General features: G+C 40.6%; 1 protein-coding gene across 2 annotated transcripts in view; it reads left to right on the top strand.

Annotated features, from left to right (window-relative positions):
* prdx4 (peroxiredoxin 4) overlaps positions 1-22591 on the top strand; it is a 39279-nt gene that overhangs the window by 8474 nt on the left and 8214 nt on the right. For both annotated transcript variants that reach the window (XM_043700262.1, XM_043700263.1), the window contains exons 2-4: positions 6556-6673; positions 9924-10040; positions 15811-15933. In XM_043700262.1, coding sequence (XP_043556197.1) covers positions 6556-6673; positions 9924-10040; positions 15811-15933 — 358 coding nt within the window. The remainder of the gene's footprint in view (positions 1-6555; positions 6674-9923; positions 10041-15810; positions 15934-22591) is intronic.

Below are 22591 nucleotides of genomic sequence, written 5' to 3'. Positions count from 1 at the left end.
TTTCCTCATTCCTGAAGAAGGGTTTATGCCCGAAACGTCGATTCTCCTGTTCCCTGGATGCTGCCTGACCTGCTGCACTTTTCCAGCAACACATTTTCAGCTCTGATCTCCAGCATCTGCAGACCTCACTTTCTTACCGAATGCATGCAAATCCTCTCCCAGAATTTACCCACCACTGACATTAGGCTCACCAGTCTATAGTTCCCTGGCTTTTCGTTACCGTTTTTCTTAACGGCACCACATTAGCCAGCCTTCAGTCTCCTGGCACCTCACCCATAGCTACCAATAATACAAATATCTCAGCAAGGGGTCCAGCAATCTCTTCCCTGACCTTCCACAAGTTCATATTTTACCTTTAGTTCTTGTTCCCTCCTTTTTTTTTGTGGTACTAATTTTGGGTAGCAGCAATTTCTTCCAAATAAATATTGGGAAAATTGAAAATATTGGCTTTAGTAACCAGTGCAATTTTTTTTCCCATAGTTAGACTAATTTTTTAATCCCTTCAACTGCCTGAGGCTTAACTAGATTGTTTTCAACATTGCTATCCTATTGAACCTGTAACATGCACTTCCTTCATCGCACACGATGACAGTAGTATGTACTATCTACATAATACACTGCAGTAACTCATCAAGGCTCCTCAGACTGCACTTTCCAAACATAATCACTACCATCCAAATAGGCAAAGACAGCAGATAAATGGAAACACTGCCACCCACAAGCTCCCATCCAAGCTGCTCCACTTCCAAACTTAATTATAATCACCATCCAAACCATAGTTTAATCAGGGATAGTTAGCATGGCTTTGTGAGGGCAGGTCATGCTTCACAAACCTCATTGAATTCTTTGAGGATGTGACAAAACACATTGCTAACAGTAGACCAGCGGATGTGGTGTACATGGATTTTAACAAGGTGTTTGATAATGTTCCCCATGGGAGGCTCATTCAGAAAGTAATAAGACATGGGATACAGGATACAGAATTGGTTGGCTCATAGAAGACAGAGGGTGGTGGTAGATGAAAACTATTCAGCCTGGAGTTCGGTGACCAGTGGTGTTTTTCAGGGATCGATTCTGGGACCTCTGCTGTTTGTGATTTTTATAGATGACGTGGATGAGGAAGTGGAAGGGTGGGTTAGTAACTTTGCCGATGAAACAAGGTTTGTGGAGTTGTGGATAGTATTGTAGGTTGCAACAAGACTTTGACAGGATGCAGAACTGGGCTGATAAGTGGTAGATTGAGTTAAACCTGGAGAAGTGTGAAGTCATTCACTTTGGAAGGTTGAATTTGAATGCAGAATACAGGGTTAAAGGCAGGATTCTTGGCAGTTAGAGGAACAGAGGGATCTTGGGGTCTACTTCCATAGATCTGTCAAAGCTACCACCCGGGTTGACAGCATTGTTAAGAAGCATATGGTGTGTTGGCCTTCATTAACAGGGACACTGAATTTAAGAGCCATCTGGTCATGCTGCAGCTCTCGAGAGTCCTGGTTAGACCACACTTGGTCTAACTGAATATTGTGTTCAGTTCTAATTGCCTTATTATAGGAAAGATGTGGAAGCTTTAGAGAGAGTGCAGAGGAGGTTTACTAGGATGCTGCCTGGACTGGAGGGCATATCTTATGAAGAAAGCTTGAGGGAGCTAGGGCGTTTCTGATTGGCATGAAGGAGGATGAGAGGTGACTTGATAGAGGTATACAAGATGTTGAGAGGCATAGATAGAGTGGATAACCAGAGACTTTTTTCCATGACAGAAATGTCTGTCATGATGGGGCATAATTTTAAGGTAACTGGCAAAAGGTTTAGGTGAGATGTCAGAGATAGGTTCTTTACTCAGAGTGGTGGGTGCATGAAATGCACTGCCAGCAGTGGTAGTGGAGTCAAGATACATTAGGGACATTTATGCAACTCTTGAATAGGCACATGGAAGTTAGTACATTGAAGGGTATGTAGGTTAGTCTGATCTTAGAGTAGGATAAAAGGCTGGCACAACATTGAAAGCCAAAGGATTTGTACTGTGGCGTTCTATTCTCTTCTATGTTCATTGTTGATGGGACAAAATCTTGGAACACTGTCCCTAATAATATTCCTTCACCTCAAAAAAAACAACTCTAGTCATTCAAGACACCAGCTCACAATCACTTCTCCACAGCAAATAGAATTCACCAGCATCCTGGCAATGAATTAAATATAGATCTCAAAATGAGCTACTGATGATACTGTGTCATCTTATTCTCTTTCACCTCATTTGCTGCAGTCTTCACCATACCTGTCATTACCACTAAACTAGAGAGGTCTAATTGTCCATTGAATAGCCTCTCATAACCTACTAAACTTGGTTAAAAACCACACAACACCAGGTTATAGTCCAACAGGTTTAATTGGAACTGATGAAGGAGCGACGCTCCGAAAGCTGGTGTGCTTCCAATTAAACCTGTTGGACTATAACCTGGTGTTGTGATTTTTAACTTTGTACACCCCAGTCCAACACCGGCAGCTCCGAATCATGACTACTAAACTTGAGCATAGTATGCAGCTCTGTTGCCTGATTCCTCTCACTCATCAGCTTTGTGTTTGCTGAACTACCTTGGCTCGCTGTCCAATCAAACCTCAGTTTTAAAATGTTAATTTTTGTTGGGTTATTGGTGGTAGGGGTGGGGTTGAGGAAACATCATTATAGGTAGTGATGTGTTTGAGGGGGGAGATTGATTTTGGAAGATTAAGGTGATTTAGGATTGCTGTGTCAGTGCATGCAATTCTTTTGTGTCCCAAAATCCACACTCCTATGGTCCACACATTTGACTTGTGCTCTAATTATGCAATAATTTGGGACCACTACTCAGGACAATGCAGACATTATAATGTGATTATAGAATTGGGGTTAATTTAAATCCAATTAACTTCATACAGAGAATTCTTCTAATGGATACCTGCCAACCTCTCTTTCAGAACACTTAACAATTCAATTAGCCATGCTTAGCTGGAAAAGATCTTGAATGACTGATTTTGTTCGAGGATAAACTCCACTGCTTGATTGTCACAGGATACTTTAAACATTTTTATTTAAATAGAATTCAGAAGCTTTGCTGATTTGGATTTGCAATCTGAAATTTGTTATATTCTGATAAAATTGAAATCCATTGGCTATATACTTATAACTATAGTTATTATAGAACTGTATACATTGCCTAAATATGAGAAACAATTATTATTCATGGAAGACCAATTTGACATAAAATTGGCAGGAATTTGAACTGCACATTTATACATTAATCTGTATATTATGTGATGAATGTGAAAAAGTTACCACATGTAATTTTAAACTGGAATAAGGGATGGCGTTGGAATGGTAGGTGGGGGTGCAGTGTAGTTTTCTTATTTGAAGCAGGAAAGATAAGTGTCTTAGAGGGTGCTCAGTGACCGTTTATTGGATTGATACCTGGGATGAGGGGAATATCTTACGAGTAGGTATTGGGTAAACTAGGTCTTTATTCCAAAAGTAAGGTTTTGAACAGAACAGAATTTAGAAGAATATCAGAAAGTCCTATGGAAGCATAAAATTCTTGAGGAACCTAATAGGTAGACATTCAGAGGATGTATCCCAATGGCTGCAAAGACTGAAACCAGGAGGCCAGCTGTTTAAGATTGAGACGAGGAGAAATTTCTTCAAGTAAAGGCTTGCAACTCTTACTCGGCTCAGCTGTGTCACAAAGTCAGCTCTAAATGGCTGACTTGAATGCAAAAATTCTCACCACCAAAATTAGTGTAAATTGTAGCATAGAAATTGATCTTTGAAGCTTCCATAAATAGTGGCTGGGGACAAAGAAGTGATTAACTTGTGTGTTGAATACATAAAATGTGAACTACTGAAGTGGGTGGTCTTCGTTTTGAAATGTAAAAAAAACCTCAACAATTCAGATTGAATTAATGTGACATTGTTTTGAATTGAGTTAATTATATGACCGTACCTTCAATCAAAATACTTGAAAACATCCAATGCATCATCTTTACTATCTGACGTAAAGAGTTTATTTGAGTCAATTTAGCTGTGGCATCATCTTAAGGATCCCACTTATGTACATTTTGGTGCCTTTGCTTTCAGAATCAACAAATCATTATTAACTTGGGTACTCTTATCAAAACTTCTTAGCCTTTAAAACTACTCCAATTTATGGAGTCTTACTTCCTTCCATTTTGGTACCATATCTAGTAAAACATCCAGGAATCATTTGAAGAAATCTTTCAGATCTTAGGATTCTAGCCATAAATTTTATAACTCAAAATATTAGTTCTTCCTTCACAACTTGCTTCTGTCCTGTTCTCTTTGTATTTCAGATTTCTAATGTCTAGATTTTTATTTGAAGCATCAATTGCCAACTAAGTTTATCATGTCAAAAATATCCTGAGACTCTGCAGTTTTTAATGCAGTTTTGTTTTGCTTTGGAAAAGCATGTGCTCGTGTCAAGTAGTTTGAAAAAAATGTGCACGTTTGTAATGCACATCTCAAAGACCTATACAATTAATTTTCTTTGGTGGTGACCATTGTATAGATGATCTGGAAATTATTTTCCCAATGTACATTATATGAACTGCAGCAGTTCAAGAAGGCAGCTCCCCAACACCTTCTCAGGGTAGTAAATGTTGGCCCTGTCCTACAAGAGAATAAAAAGAACTTCACACTTTGGACCAAAAGTCCTTAACTCCTTGAATGACAACCCTGACCTTAATTGTCTTTTGGAGATTTCAGTGATCCTATGATGTTTAGCTCCATCATGGCCTTCACACCCTTGCAAACTGCCGCATTATTGATTCGTTGTTTTCTGAACTTTGATTTTACCCAGTATGAGATGCTATTATTGGATGGATGCTACTTGGTTTGAAGTTGTGTTAAAACTTCAAAGTAAACTGTTTGAAGAAGATTGACTCCATTAATACTTCTAAAAAAGTGTTTTCCTTCCTTCTGGTTACAATGCATGGAGGTGGAGCATGTTGATGGGTAGTGAGTGCAGTTTTCATATTTGCATTTTGAAACTGAGCTGCTTTTGTACAAAATAGACACAGTTGAAGCCAGATAATTTGAGTGCCTGATAAGCACTAACTGGAATAATCTCCAAATCAATGCGAATAAAATCGAATTCCTGACCATTATTTGCATTTTGTGCCATCATCCAATATCCTGACAAATTCCATTACTGACCCCACCAGTGTAATTTTGCCTACAATTGATATTGTTCCTGATTTTCATTTCCATTATGAAATGGATAGTTGACTCAATATTACCTATTTTAAACTATTGTTCAAGGTCAAAATTATCTCCCCATCTTGCGAAATAACAGTTGATCAGATTTCGCATGCACTTGTGGGGGCCCACAGTCATCCTTTCTGCCACTCATGCACTATAGTTGTTGCTTCTACCATCTACAAGGTGCACTGGAGTAATTGGCCAAGGCTCCATCAACATAGAAGGACCAAGGAAATAGGAACCTGCAAGTTCTGCTAAAATTACATGCCATCCTAAGTTGGGAAATTCTGATCTCTCTCCCTACCTAATATTCACAAGGACAACAGTGGTTCAAGAAGCCAGCTTGCCATTACCTTTTCAAGGGCAATTAGGGATGGATAATAAATGCCACACTTACCAGTGATGCCCACATTTCAAGACTTTTTTTAACATTTGGCATACCTAAATGCAATTTGACAACCACAAGACTCTCAGTACTCTCGAACTCTCTTTTATTCAAGAGATGACTAATTCTTAAAATAGGATAAGACAATTTTGGGAAATGTCCTCATTTCTCAAGATAAGGCCCTCTAAGATTATAGGGTCAGTGCAATTGCCGAAAATGTGTTGCTGGAAAAGCGCAGCAGGTCAGGCAGCATCCAAGGAGCAGGAGAATCGACGTTTCGGGCATGAGCATCTGCAGTCCTCACTTTCTCCTCAGTTATATTTTAAGGAGTGCTAAAATGGTATGCTAGGAATCTTGGATTGTTTGCATAAAAGAGCTGGGTTTGGTTAAAAATCTTGATGAAGGAGACAACTGGTGAACATGACTGAAATCAAGAGACATGCCAGGCAAGTGACCAAGTTTGAAAGCTGTCATGGACAAATTGCTTTACACTGTTGAAGACTGTGTGCAACATACATATGTAGTTTACAGGAGCAGAATTAGAGATGAAGTTAATAATAAGAAAGATAGCTATTTTCAGGGTGTGAGGGGAAAGAAAGCCCCAGCAAACTGTTTCTCAGTCCCAAAGAGTAGATAAAGTAGGCTGAACAAAAGCAGTTCAAAGAAGACAAAATAATGATTAATGGCCACTCTTGAATTATCAGAGGACTTCAGATACACACGCAAAACTGTATTTTTAGCAGGACATCTGTGGTGAGGACAAATTGATGCACCCATTGTATGTTGAATTGGATTCTGTAAGTTAATTACTGGAACTTAAAAGTGGAACATGAATTGAGGTATAATGCAATGATTACAAATTGTGTGTGTTAACTCTTGAAATTCTGCTAAACCAGTTAACCTGTTGTGCCTCTTTTAACATATTTAGTTTCAAAACCTGCACCAGACTGGGAAGGGACAGCAGTAATAAATGGAGAATTCAAAGATCTGAAGCTTACAGATTATCGAGGCAAATACCTTGTCTTCTTTTTCTACCCACTTGATTTGTAAGTATCAAGATTAATACTTGATCCATGAATTGGTAATAGCTTTAGTGAAATACTGATCATAAGGTACATTTAGATTAGATCACTAGTTAACTGCATTATAACTCGGTGCATTGCTGTCTTGTACAGGCTTAACCCAGCAATATAACCACTGTCTTGTCATTGTTTGGAGTGAGTACTGTATATGTCTGTGTGTTTTCATGTTACAGCTTACAAGAATAGTTCTAGGGCTTGAGCAGTTACTCCTGTTATGTGAGATTTGTACACATTTTTCTGTTCTTATTGTCATAAAAGCACTCAATTTGGAATGGATGCCGATGCCTGAGAAGCTCTGTTAAAAGAATGGGAGAGGGGGAAAAAGAAAGATGATGGTTTGCAGCAATTCTCCCATTTACTTCTGTCTTTTTCTCATCCCTTCCTCCCTCATGCTTGCCTTCAATTTTACATATCAGATGAGAAGAAAAGCCATTTGTACTATGAACCTTTAGTTCAGAGAATGTTCACATTGGAGTTTTAACTCCACCAGCCTCCCACTCAATGACAAAGTAGAAATTGACCAGAATCTTGGATTTTCCAACCCTGTTGTTCTTCTTACATGCCCCCAAACATGCGAAAAAAAATCTGTACAATTTCTCCACCTAACTTAACTCCATTCTGTTATAAACATGCAAATTGATAAGGAGCAGGCCGTTCAGTTCATCAAGCCTTTTTCACTACAGGTCCTTTTGCTACAATGCAACAGTTGTGTTCCTCTGTGACCTCGCACTGTAGAAAATCGCTTTGTTGAAGATTGCTAATATGAAATTGTTATATCAGTTCAGTAGAAAATTTGCATTATCTAAACAATGTCCACAATTCATCAATTGCGTTCTCGCCAATTTGCACTGACGAAATGTTCATTATAGCAGAATGACCTATACTCAAAAGGATGAGGGCTAATCTGACTGAGGCCCTAACTCCATGTTCCTCCCTACCTCGATTACTATTGACTCCCTTTTTACTTCTTCACAAAATCTTAAGAAAAGGGCTCAATGGATGTTTTGGCCAAACTAGTTTCTTTCAGGTAGATCGGAGTGGCTGAGTTTTGTGTTTTTCAAAACTGCATGGAAGACTTTTCAAGTACGGGCTTAATGTTTAATATCTAATATTTACCTTTGCATCTTGATTTTTATTTTCAAAACGTAGCAGATCAGTTATATTAAAAACCATACGACTGAAGAGCTCGTGCTCGAAACATCGACTCTCCTGCTCCTTGGATGCTGCCTGACTGGCTGTGCTTTTCCACCACCACACTTTTTGACAGTTATATTAAAATACTACCTAAGGTGCTGCTTTGCAGACATTCTCAACCTGAACTCCTGATTTGTTCTGCTCTTCCACATTAACTAGTGATCCCTCATTGGGAGTATAATCTTTTAAACAAAATATACACCTCACATTGCGGTGCGTTATGCTCAGGAAAGTTTTGTTTTGGCAGTGAAGATTCCTGGCACCGTCAATGACAGGGCTCTCAGCAGGACCTTTACTTAAAACGATGAAAGGTTCACTGTTGTACTGAACTGAAAACCCAGTAGTCCTTGCATCTGCAAGTTCGTAAGGAAGCATAATCATCAGCCACAGGGTGGAATATAGGAGGAAGGAAGTATTGTTGCAGACTCTAAAGAAAGATATGGTTAGTCCACAGTCTGCGCGGGTCCAATCGCTACAAAATCGGCAGGGAACAATTGCACTGCAGAGATTGCAGAGAGGTTTCACGGGATGTTCCCTGAAGTGAGAGGTCTCAGCAAAAAGTTAACTTTTGTTTGGGGTCTGTGGAGCAGAAGAGGCTAAGGGGGCAATTGATGCAGACATAATGGTGAGTGATATAGACTGGGCCGATTGTGATAAATACTTCCGCGATGTAGGCATGTCTTAGACCAATTGAATTAAGGTTAAAGTGAAAAATGAAGCATTTCGCGAGGATCTGATGGAAAAGCAAATTACCCAGGGGATGGGTCAAATATGGAACATGTTGCCTGAGAGGGTAGCTTATCTCTCCATGCTTCAGGCTCTCTGCCTTTATTCCTGATGAAGGGCTTTTGCCCGAAACGTCGATTTTGCCTGTCCTCGGATGCTGCCTGAATTGCTGTGCTCTTCCAGCACCACTGATCCAGAATCTGGTTTCCAGCATCTGCAGTCATTGTTTTTACCTCTATATTAAAAACTATACTACTGAAGAGCTCGTGCTCGAAACATCGACTCTCCTGCTCCTTGGATGCTGCCTGACTGGCTGTGCTTTTCCACCACCACACTTTTTGACAGTTATATTAAAATGCTACCTAAGGTGCTGCTTTGCAGACATTCTCAATCTGAACTCCTGATTTGTTCTGCTCTTCCACATTAACTAGTGATCCCTCATTGGGAGTATAATCTTTTAAACAAAATATACCACCTCACATTTATTGACATCAAATTCCATTTATCTCTTTTTTGCTCATCTTATTAGTAACTCTATTTTTATAGATTTCTTTTGGTCCTCAGATGGTTTGTGACCTCCTACTGGTATGACCAGAAAATTAAAACACTATCCCCTTCAGATCCAATTGCCAAGAATGCAATCTCACTAGCCATTGCTATTCATCTCACTCCTAAGAAACTGTCCTTAATACTGCTTTCCAAAATGATGGTGAGGCCAATTACAGCACTGCAGATTTAGAACTTTCCCATATCCAATGGAAGGGATATTTAAACCTTAGAGAATGTACAATATAAATTCATCAGAATGATGTTAGCAATGATGATCTGTAGTTTCACAGTGAAACTAGAACGTTTTGAATTAGAGCAGGGAAAGAAAGAGAAGATTGAAATGTCTTTTTTAAAATTCTAATTCACTACCCAAGTGACTTTGTGAAAATGAAGTATTTATTATTCATATGTTGTCAGTTGGGAGTAACAGTACATATGTCAGATTTTGTTTAAATAATGTAACAACAAGAAGTGATTGGATAAACTTGCCAAAAGACTAAAAACAGTATGGTGCCAATCAGAATAAAATCAATATTCGTGTTATAATTGAGTATTTTTCATTATAAAATGTCCTTCACAGCCCTGTTGTTTTCTTACTGTATTTTCTTTTGAAAGATAATTGCTTATTATGTATTTTCTTTAGGTACATTAATCTTAGGTTTCTGCCTGTAATCTAATGTTATTTAATTATACTCTTGAAGCAATGCTCCATCATTCATAATTGCTTTGTTTTCTTACTTTACAGCACATTTGTTTGTCCAACTGAGATCATAGCTTTTGGTGACAGAATTGATGAGTTCAGAGCTATTAACACAGAAGTGGTAGCATGCTCTGTCGACTCTCAGTTTACACACTTGGCATGGTAAGTAGGTCTGGCACTTGGTGTAATATTGAGAAAGTGAGGACTGCAGGTGCTGGAGCTCGGAGTCGAGAGTGTGGTGCTGGAAAAGCACAGCAGGTCAGGAAGCATCCGAGGAGCAGGAGAATCAGTGTTTCGGGCAGAAGCACTTCATCGGGATTCTCCTGCTCCTCGGATGCTGCCTAACCTGCTGTGCTTTTCCAACGCTACCCTCTCGACTTTGTGTAATATAAATGTCATTCTTTTGGAATAATTTGTAATCTAGAATTACTCAGTTCATCAAGCTATATTGTTTTATTGTGTTTCCTACAATAAGTAATGAGATTATTATCTTTTCATTTGAAGTAAATTCCTAAACGCATAAATTATAATCAGGAATATTTTCATTCATTAGTAAACACCATCATTTTATTGCATAAGATTTTACACGATTTAGCTCAACAGCTCTAGACTACTATTTATGATGTACTTGAGCCTCCCCCCTCTTCCTCCTGTCATTTCATCCTAACAATGTCATTTTCTCAAATATTTATCTGGATTTACCTTAAATATTTCTATGCTAATCACCTTAACCGGTCCATGAAGCTGCAAATTTATCATCTACCTCATGCAAAATGGTCCCTGTTTGTTCTATCTCCCCTTATGTGAGTACAAGGAGGAACTTTGGCTGTCCTTGGTATTTAAGTTTGGTTCATTTATCAATTATAGTCCTTTAAGTTACTCTAATGATCCTTCATTATTTTATGCAATCTATCAGCTTGCTCCATTCCTGCCCAGCAGTAAACTCTAAATCTGGATAATTGCATGCTTGCAAATAGCTAATCTCTGCTTTGTGAAATTAGACCATAAAATATAGGAACAGAGTAGGCCTTCAGTCCATCGGGTTTGCTCTGACTTTAGAACATGGCTGATCTGATCATTCTCAACTCAATTTTTCTGCCGTTTCCTCCTCGCCCTTGATTCTCTTACTGGTTACAAATTTGCTTAATTCGTCCTTGAATATACTTAATGACTCAGACTGAACATCCCCCTGTGGTGAAGATTGACTACCCTCTGAGGGAAGAAATTCCTTCTTATCTCTGTCCCCTGACTTTGAGATTATGCCCTCTCATTCAAGACTTTCCTGTATTCCACATCTACTTTGTCAAGCCCCCTAAGAATGTTATATGCTTTAGTAAGGTCTCCTTTCATTCTTTTCAATTCCAATGAGTTCAAGACCATTGGATTTAGGGGCAGAATTAGGCACTCAGCCTATTGAGTCTGCTTCACCATTCTATTATGGTTGATATGTTTCTTGATGCTTTTTTTTCTGCCTTCTCTCCGTAGGTGAAATGACCATGCTAGATTGTCCATAGTGTTCAGAAATGTGTAGGCTAGGTGCATTAGTCAGGGGAAATGTAGAGAATTAGAATAGGGGAATGGGTTTTGGTGGGATACTGTTTGGAGGGTTGGTGTGGACTTGTTGGGCCAAGTGGCCTGTTTCCACACTGTAGGGATTCTATGATAACTTTTGATCCCCTTACCAATCAAGGATCTGTCTATCTCTGTCTTAAATACTCTCAATGTCTTTGCCTCCACAGCCTTCTGCAGCAATGAATTCTACAGATTAACAACCCTCTGGCTGAATAAATGCCTCCTCATCTTAGTACTAAAGGGTTGTCCTTTCACTCTGAGGCTGGGCCCTCAGGTCCTAGTCTCTCCTGCCACATCCACTTTGTCTAGGCCTCAGTATTCTGTAAGTTTCAATCAAATTCCCCCTCATCCTTCTAAATGAGTACAGACCTAGACTCCTCATCCGCTTCTTATATAACAAACCTTTCATCCCTGGGATCGTTCTTGTGAACCTTCTCTAGACTCCCTTCCATAGATTTGGGGTCCAAAACTGCTCAATATTCCAAATGTGGTTTGACCAGTGCCTTGTACAGCCCCAACAGTACATTGCTGCTCTTGTATTCTAGCCCTCTTGAAATGAATGCAAACATTTCATTTGTCTTCCTAATTGCCAACTGAACCTGCATGTTAACCTCCAAGAGAAACCTGAACTAGTACTCCTAAGTCCCTTTGGCCTTCAGTTTTCTGAAGCCTTTCCCCATTTAGAAAATAGTCTGTGCCTCTATTCTTATGATGAAAGTGCATAACCTCACATTTTCCCACATTGTATTCCATTTGCCAATTCTTTGCCCATTCTCCTAGCATGTCCAAGTCCTACTGCAGCATCCCAATTTAATCAATGCTACCTGTCCCTCCACTTATCTTTGTGTCATCTGCAAACTTCGCAAGAATGTCCTCAGTTCCTCCTCCTAGATCATTAATGTATAATGTGAATAGTTGTCCCAACACAGAGCCCTGTGGAACTCCACTAGCTACCCACAGTCACTGGCTGCCATCATGAAAAAGACCCATTTATCCATACTCTCAGCCTTCTGCCAGTCAAACAGACCCCTATCTATGCCAGTATGCTGCAACTAATGCCAAGGGCTCTTAGCTTTTTCAGCAGCTTCCTATGTGACACCTTGTCAGTGGCCTTCTGGCAATCCAAATAAATCATGGCCACTGGCTCTTCTTTGTCTAATTTACTCTCTACCTCCTCAAATAAATTTAACAGACTTATCAGACATGACCTCCATAGGACGAAGCAATGCTGACTAAGTCCTATTTTATTGTACACTTCCAAGTATTCCACAATCTCATTCTTCATACTGGAGTCTTAACATTTAACCAATGACTGAGGTTAGACCAACTGGTCTAAGGCTTCCTTTCTTCTGCCTCCCTCGTTTTTTAAACAGGGATGTTCCATGAGCCATTTTCCTCCAGTAATTCCTGAAAGATCACCCCGAATGCCTGTACAGTCTCCTCAGCTATCTCTTTCATAACCCTGGAGTGTAGTCCATTTAGTCCAGGTGATTTATCCACCTTCAGACCGACTCATCAGTGACGGCCACCACATCCACCTCTGCCCCCCCACTGTGACAACTGATGCAAGTATCTCTTTAGTTCCTCCGCTATTTTTTGGATCACTAGAAAATTATGCTGGAGAAGTAGTAATAGGGAACAATGTCCACTCTTGCCTGTCTCTTACCTTTTTAGATATATAAAAAAAACTTACAATCTTATATTACTAATTAGTTTACCCTCGTATTTCATACTCTTCTCTCTTATTGGTTTTTTTAGTTACCCTTTGCTGATTTTTAAAGGTTTCCCAATCTTCACTACGTTGTATGCTTTTCCTTTTGCTTTCATGAGGTTCCTGACTTCTCTTGTCGGCCATGTTGCCTCATCCTCCACCTGGTATGTTTCTTCTTCCTTGGGATGAATTTCTGCTGTCCCTCCTGAGTTACCCCCAGAAACTCCTGCCATTGCTACTCCACCATCTTCCCTGCTCAGTTCCCCTTCCAATCAACTCTGGCCAGCTCCTTCCTCATCTTTGTAGTTACCTTTAGTCAATTGTAATAGTTTTATATCTGATTTCAGCTTCTCCCTCTCAAACTCCAGGATGAATTCTATTATGTTATGGTCACTGCCCCTGAGAGGTTCCTTCTCCTTAAGCTCCCTAATCACTTCTGTCTCATTACTGATTACCAAATCCAGAATTGCCCATTCCCTAGTGGGCTCTAGCACAAGCTGTTCCAAAACACCACCTTTTACACATTTCACATATTCTGTTCCTTAAGGTCCATTACCAAACCTGATTTTCCCAGTCCACCTGCATATTGAAGTCCCCCGTGATTATTGTCATAGTGCCTTTCTTATCTTTTCTATCTCCTGATTTATTTTCTTCCCCACATCCTGATTATTGCTAGGAGACCTGTCCACACTTCCCCAACAGCATGTCCTTTGGAGTTCCTCAATTCTACCCACACAGATTCTCTGCCTTCCAACTCTATATCACTTCTTGCTACTGATTTAACTTTATTTCTTAGTAACAAGGCAACCCTTCCTCCTCTACTCGTCTGCCTGTCCTTTCGATAGGACGTGTATCCTAGTTCCCAGCTCTGATCACCTTGCAGCCACGTTTTTGTGATACCCACAACATCGTACCTGCTGATTTTAATCTGTGTTATAGGCTCATTTACCTTTTCCAGTGCCCACTTCTCCACTGTCTCGTTTGAAGCCCTATCCACAGTTGTAGTGTGATTCATTAGGACCCTGGTCCCTGCATGATTCAGGTGGAATCTGTCCCTTCGGAACAGCTCCCTTCTTGCCCAGTACTGGTGCCAATGTCTGATGCATTTGAATTCGTTTCTCACACACCAATCCTGGAGCCATGCTCAATCTTGACCTTGTGCCGATTTGCTTGTGTCTCAGCTAGTAACCCAGGGATTATTACTTTTTTGGTTCTGTTTCTTAATTTAGCCCCTCGCTGCTCATATCCCCTTAGCAGAACCTCTTTTATTAACTATGTTATTAGTGCCTATGCAGACCATGACAACTGGATTTTTCCCTTCCCACTCCACGTTCCTCTGCATTCCAGATGAGCTATCCTGAACTGAGGCATCGGGCAAGGAACAAAGCCTTTGGGATTCTCGATCCTGGCGATAGAGACAGTGTCTATTCCACTGACTATACTATCCCCGATTACAACTACATTTCTCTTTTTTTTTCCTCCCACCCTTGAATGGCTCCCTGTACTATGGTGCTATGGTAGTTTGCTCGTTTTCCCCCCCCCACAGCTCCTGCTCTCACCCATACAGGGAGCAAAAATCTCAAACTTGCTAGACAAGCTCAAGGGCTGAGGCTCCTTGAATACTATCTCCTGAAATTCTCTACCTGCCTTGCTGGTAGTCGCCCTTCCTGTCCACTACCAAATTTGAAGTAGTTAATCTAAGGGGTGTGACTGTCCCCAAAACACAGCATTGGTAACACTCCCCGTCCCTGATGTATCACTGTGTTTGAAGTTTAGACTCCAACTTGTCTATTTTGATCCAGCGTTCCTCATGCAATCAATACTTGCTACAGGTACTGTCACCATGAGCCACAAGGGCGTTCACCAGCTCCCATATCATGCAGTTACCTCACATCGCCTCGCCTGGCATCTCTGTTTTAATTGTTTAGAATTTGGTTTGATTTTTTTAAAAAAGGTACTAATTATTTATTTTGTAGCTGCTAAATATTTCCCTTTTAATCTGAAAATAGCCTATAATAGGTAATCAAGTTAGTGGCTGTCACCAACCGGTGAACTTGCAATTTACCTGTGATATCACACTTTTATGCTGGGCCCCTGATCCTGGACTTCAATTAATCCCATTAAAAAAATCTTACAAATTATGACCTCAAGAATAAGCAAGCAAAATACACCTCTGCACTGAATTTCTCACGCTGCACCTAAATTCCTGAACTATATACATACATGGATTGTGTGAAATCTAAATGTGACCTTCCTGACCGTGCAAAATTCACTGAACCCAATCTACACAATCTTTCCTCGTAAGAAAATTCCTCTATGCTCAGAATCAACCTACTTTGGAATGCCTCCAAGTGTACGTGTCCTTTGGTAAAGGCACCAAAGCTGCAGTTAACTGCATAATCTCCTTTTACGTGCCAAACATAGTTGGCTGTGATTTAGCTTCCCCTCACCAACCTCCTCCCTCCCATCCCTGCAAATCATCACCACCACCCCACCCACATTTTGTTCTGCTTCTCCAATCTGTAGTTGAATCTCTCCTTTAGATGTTTATCTGTTGAAATAAATTGCAAGCACAAGCTGTTTATATTTGAATTTTGTCATTTAAGTAAATGAGTGCTTTTCCTAAAGAGGTAATTTTGCTTTATAAAGGATAAATACACCAAGAAAACAAGGTGGATTAGGACCAATGAAAATCCCACTACTCTCAGATCTTACACACCAAATTGCAAAGGATTATGGCGTGTATTTAGAGGATCAAGGCCACACACTCAGGTAACCAGACAAAATCCATGTTTTAAAAAATAAGCCTGATATCAATTTGTAGTTTACTGCCATGTGACATCAACTCAGATTGAGGCAATGCCTTCATGGGAGCCTTTCATACAACACCGGTATGACAGTTAACAACGTATTTTAAGAAATGTCTTAAAGTTAGTCTTCTTTAATAAAAGCAGTGTACTGTGGTTGCTGGAAATGTTGCAACAAACATAACAAATGCTACAGAAGCTCATCAAGTGTGGCAACATCTTTGGAGGGAGAAGCAGAGTTGATATTTCAAGTCCAATATAATTCTTCTGAACTGCAATTTTTTTCTTTATTCTTTATTTCAAGGGATGTGGGTGATTTTGGCAAATCCAGCTTTTCATGCCCATCCCTCCATAACCTGCAATTGAGTGGCCGCCTTGTCCGCTTCCAGAGGGAAGTTAGGATTCAACCGTTTCCTTCCCTAAAAAGCATCAGTGTTTTCACAAACAGTCATTGTTGTCTTGGTGACCACTATTGACAGTGGCTTTCAATTCCAGATTTTGTTAATTGAATTTAAATTCTCCCAGGTACCATGGAGTTTGAACCCATAACCCCAAAGCACTAGCCTTGGCCTCTGGATTACTAGTCCAGTGGCATTACCTCCACACCACCATCTTACCTGGGGGAGGCAGGAAGGTATAACAAGGTATTCACACTGTAAACTTTTACTATAAATTCTGTGTCTTACAATCTTAGACTCCACAACCAGCTCACGAAGGAGCAACATTCCAAAAGATAGTGCTTCCAAATAAACCTGTTGGACTATAACCCTGGTGTTGTGTGATTTTTAACTAGGAATTCCAGAACTTGTGGCTGAGGTAACTATAAATAGAGCCACCAGTGGAACAGTTATAATTGATCATGCAAGGGAGGCCATAATTAAAAGAGTGCATATAACTTGAGTATTTTGAGGTCAGAGGCAATTAGAATGAGTGGGAGGGATGAGGCTGTAAAAGGAATTGAAAGCCATGGGGAGAATTTTAAAGTAAAGATGTAGCATGTTTGGGAGCCAATTAGATCGCAGGGCTCAGGTGATTGGGAATGATGGCACTTGCTCAAGTTAAGATACAGGCAACAGGGTTTTGGATGATCTCAAGTTTATACAGGATAAAATGCTGGAGACTAACCAGGAGTGTGTTGGGATAGTCAAGTCTGAAGGCACAAATGATGCTTTCAACAGCAGATGAACTGTGGCAGGTGAAGTTGAGCGTGGTTACCAAGGTAGAAACAGCCTCTTTTTGAGATGGCACAATATGAAGTTGGAAGATCTTCCAGGGATCATCTCTGACACTGGGCTTGAGAACAGAAGAGTTTAATTTCAGGCTGTTGCCAGGGAGTGGGATTGAATTGGTATTTAGGGGATGGCTGTTATAAGTGGGAAGTAAGAACAATGGTTTCAGTATTCCTAATAACTTGGAAGAAATTTCTGCTTGACCAGAACTGGATACCAATATATAAGTGGACTGATATATTGGCAACAGTGGAGGATGATGAGGTAGAGCTAAGTGTCATCAGAGTACATGTGAAAGCTAAAAGTGTGCTCTTGGATGAAGTAGCTGAGGGGCAGCATGTAGATGAGGAAGACTAGGGGCCAAAGATAGATTGTTGGAGGATACCTGAGGTAGGAGAACAACAGAAAGAGGAACCATTCCCAGTGATTCTGTAGCTATAATTAGATAGAGATGGCTGGAAGCCAGTGAGAGTAGTTGCAGTGGACCACAGGGGACAGGTATCAGAGGAGGATGGTGTGGTCACTCTGTCAAAGACTGCAGACCGGTTAAGAAGGAGATGGGAAAGTTTACCACAGTTTACACATAGGAGAGGATTTGATATTTTGTTAAGAGTTGTTTTGGTACTGTGACAGGGGAGAAACCAAATGGCAGGGATTCAAACATTGAGTCCAAAGAAAGATGGAAATAGATTTGGAAGGGGACATTACATTCAAGGAATTTGGAGAGGAAGAGGCTGGATGCGGGAAGGTACTTTGCAAGGCTAGACTTTGAAGAAAGAGGTGACGTCAAAAGAATAAAAAGAGAGGGGGCAACACCTGAAGGGAAGGAACCATTAACAATATCAGCTGATCTGGGGAGCAGGAGGGCAAGTTGGCTGATCAGTGGGAATGTGTTCAGGGGAATACGATATGAATCTCATGGGCTCAGACAGGGTATGAGGGAAGATTGGAGAAAAACTAGAAAAAAGTCAGAGCTGAAGGCTAGCACAAGGAGGAACTTTAAAAGGAAGTTGACCTGGTGGACTAGTGGAATGGCAGGAAGGAACTGATTAGATGATTGTGCCTTTGTGACAAAGAAATCTGAGTTCCTCACACTTGTTAATGTTAAAGGTGGAGGCTGCAAGAATGTCAGATTTAAGAAAATGGTCTGTAGTAGAGAAATATCTGTGCATTCCAGAATGCTCCTGAATAATGAGCAGTATCTACAAAGAACAAAGAAAATTACAGTGCAGGAACAGGCCCTTCGGCCCTCCGAGCCATAGCTAATCCAGATCCTCTATCTTAACCTATTGCCTATTTTCTAAGGATCTGTATCCCTCTACTCCCTGTCCATTCATGTATCTATCCAGATACATCTTAAATGATGCTATCATGCCTGCCTCTACCACCTCCGCTGGCAATGAGCTCCAGGCACCCACTAACCTCTGCGTAAAGAACTTTCCATGCATATCTCCCTTAAACTTTTCCTCTCTGACCTTTGAACTTATCACCTCTGACAATCGAATCTCCCATTATGGGGAAAAAGCTTCTTGCTACCCACCCTAATGATTTTGTAGATCTCGATCAGGTCCCCCCCAACCTCCGTCTTTCTAATGAAAATAATCCTAACCTACTCAACCTCTCTTCATAGCTAGCGCCCTCTATACCAGGCGACATCCCGGTGAACCTCCTCCACACCGTCTCTGGTAGCGTCCAGAACTGTATACAATATTCCGAATGTGGTCGAACCAAAATTGTATACAACTGTATCATGACTTGCCAGCTCTTGTACTCAATACACCGTCCAATGAAGGAAAGTATGCCATGTGCCTTCTTGACCACTCTACTGACCTGCGTTGCCACCTTCGGGGCACAATGGACCGGAAAACCTAGATCTCTCTGTATATCAATTTTCCCCAGGGCTTTCCATTTATTGTATAGCTCGCTCTTGAATTGGATCTTCCAACCTCACATTTGCCCAGATTGAACTCCATCTGCCATTTCTCTGCCCAGCTCTCCAATTTATCTATATTCTGCTGCACTTTCTCACAGTCCCCTTCACTATCTGCTACTCCACCAATCTTAGTGTCATCTGCAAGCTTGCTAATCAGGCCACCTATACCTTCCTCCAGATCACCACTAGTCACAGGTCTCTATTATGAGAAACTCCCTTCCACTATTACTCTCTGTCTCCTGTTGCCAAGCCAGTTCTTTATCCATCTGGCTAGTACACCCTGAACCCAATGCGACTTCACTTTCTCCGTCGATCTACCATGGGGAGCCTTATCAAATGCCTCACTGAAGTCCATGTACATGACATCTACAGTCCTTCTCTCATCAATCAACTTTGTCACTTCTTCACAGTATTCGATTAAGGTGGTAAGATATGACCTTCCCTGCATAAAACCAAGTTGCCCCTTCCAAATGTAAATAGATTCCATCTCTCAGTATCTTCTCCAGCAGCTTCCCTACCACCGATGTCAACCTCACCGGTCTATATTTACCTGGATTATCCCTGCTACCCTTCTTAAACAAGGGGACAATATTAACAATTCTCCAGTCCTCCGGGACCTCACCCGCGTCCAAGGATGCTGCAAAGATATCTGTTAAGGCCCCAGCTATTTCCTCTCTCGCTTCCCTCGGTAACCTGGGATAGATCCCATCTGGACCTGGGGACTTGTCCACCTTAATGCCATTTAGGATACCCAACACTTCCTCCCTCCTTATGACAACTTGATCTAGAGTAATCAAACATCTATCCCGAACCTCAACATCCGCCATGTCCCTCTCCTCGGTGAATACCAATGCAAGGCACTCATTAAGAACCTCACCCATTTTCTCTGACTCTGCACATAACTTTCCTCCTTTGTCCTTGAGTGGACCAACCCTTTCTCTAGTTACCCTCTTGCTCCTTACATGCGAATAAAAAGCTTTGTGATTTTTCTTAACCTTGTTTGCTAAACATATTTCATGACCCTTTTAGCCCTCAATTCCTCATTTCAGATTGGTGTTAATTTCTCAATATTCTTCCAAAGCTTCCATTTGTTTTCAGTCGCCTCGACCTTATGTAATCTTCCTTTTTCCTCTTAGCTAGTCTCACAATTTCACCTGTCATCCTTGGTTCTCTAAACTTGCCATTTCTATCCCATATCTTCACAGGGACATGATGGTCCTGCACTCTAATGAACCTCTCTTTAAAAGCATCCCATATATCAAATGTGGATTTACCTTCAAAAAGCTACTCCCAATCCACATTCCCCAGCTCTTGCCGAATTTTGCTATATATTGGTATTTTAACTTTAACAATGTGATTTGAAATATCTCAGACTGTATTGTGGTTACTACACAGGTCCAAAGGAACACGCTGTTTTTATCACCAATTGCTGGAGTCTACAACCTAGCATTACTTCAGAATTGAAATTGATACATAACATTGCAAATTGTGAGTAGGCAAGAACCGTTTTGGACTGAAGACAGCATCCTGTTAATGGAAAATACAATTTGCATAGCCATTGAATATAAACAGTGTGAAATTCCATCCTCAACCTAATCAAATCTTTGAGGCGTTTTTTCTTTCTTTGGATAGTTTCTTTGTAGAAAATTGGAGGCTTTTCTCGTCTGAAAGTGGCAGTTTTTTGCCCATTTGCTAGTTTCCGCAATACAATGAGAACTCCTAAAGACAGCCATTGCCCCAGATGGTAGCTTTCTTGCGCTATTTCTGTTTCAGAGCTTAAAAACGTGTTGCTGGAAAAGCACAGCAGCTCAGGCAGCATCAAAGGAACAGGAGAATCGACGTTTCGGGCATAAGCCCTTCTTCAGGCTTGCAATGAGAGCGTCTTGTGTGTAGAATGAACTTCCTGAGGAAGTGGTGGATATGGACACAGTTACAGCATTTAAAAGACACTTAGATAAATCCATGTAAAGGAAAGGTTTGGAGGGATATAGGCCAGTAGTAAGAAGGTGGGACTAGTTTAGTTTGGGATTATATTCAGCATGGACTGGTTGGATCGAAGGGTCTGTTTCCGTGCTATATGACTGTGTGAGAAATGGCTAAGTCCTTATTTATAAAGATAACTGATAAATTAGTCTTCTAGCTTATGGAGCTCTACAAATCCCAACATATATATTGATCAGTGTACTTTTTGCTAATATTTCTTTGCATAAAGTGAAATGCCAGTAATCAGATAAATACTCAGAGGTGCTATTTATTAGAATCTCAAATTTACAAGTTCTGTGTTTTGTACATTTTACTACTAATAATAAAGACGCAGGTGATCAGGCTGTGGTCTGGAAAGTACTCCTGTTCTCTAGGTTGCTGATGTCTTGAGACTCTGGGACCAACACTCATAAGAAGGATAACACTATGCAGAGTCTCAAGACATCAGCAACCTAGAGAACAGGAGTACTTTCCAGACCACAGCCTGATCACCTGTGTCTTTTTTATTAGTAGTAGAGGGATTGGATTTCGGAGGCATGAGGTCATGCTGCAGCTGTAACAAAACTCTGGTGCAATCGCACTTGGAGTTTTGTGTAAAGTTCGGGTCACTGCATTATAGGAAGGATGTGGAAACTTTGGAAAGGGTTCAGAGGAGAGTTACTAAAGTTATGTTGCCTGGTATGGAGGGAAGGTCTTGTGAAGAAAGGCTGAGGGACTTGAGGCTGATTTTGTTAGAGGGAAGAAGATTGAGAGGTGACTTAATTGAGTCATACAAGATAATCAGAAGGTTAGATAGGGTGGACAGTGAGGGCCTTTTTCCTCAGATGGTGATGGCTAGCACGGGGCTAGCTTTAAATTGAGGGGTGATAGATATAGGACAGATGTCAGAGGTAGTTTCTTACCCAGCATAGTAGGGGTGTGGAACGGTCTGCCTGCAGCAGTAGTAGACTCGCCAACGCGAAGGGCATTTAAGTGGTCATTGGATAGACACATGGATGAAAATGGAATAGTGTAGGTTAGATTGGCTTCAGATTGTTGCGCCGACCTGTGAAACAGCTGAAGGAGCTGTACTGCGCTGTAATGTTCTGTTTGAATAGATTAAAAGGTCAGTAAAATGGTTTCAGTGCATTGACTTTGAAGCTAATTTGTATTTACAATCTATTCTCATCACTCTTAGCTACTACAGAAACATTTAGGTTCAAGCATGCATGCAGCAGGGCACACTTGAAAACAAAAATTGCAGACAAACTAACTTGAAAAGGTAAAGTATTAAATTAATATAAAGCCTATTTATTTTTAAATGGAAGGCAGTCCTGCACAATCCCATCTGTGGTAAATAAATTTGAAGAAATCACCTAATAGTCTTTGACAGGTTTAACAAGACATATTGAAATTGATCTGTTCTTTTTCCACACCTTGCCAGTTAGAAAGGACATGATATCCTTGAAAATCTTTGACATTTCTCAAACAGAAGAGAT

The sequence above is a fragment of the Chiloscyllium plagiosum genome, chromosome 12, assembly GCF_004010195.1.
Source record: "Chiloscyllium plagiosum isolate BGI_BamShark_2017 chromosome 12, ASM401019v2, whole genome shotgun sequence".
NCBI lineage: Eukaryota > Metazoa > Chordata > Chondrichthyes > Orectolobiformes > Hemiscylliidae > Chiloscyllium > Chiloscyllium plagiosum.
This window is presented reverse-complemented; position numbering and strand designations above follow the sequence as displayed.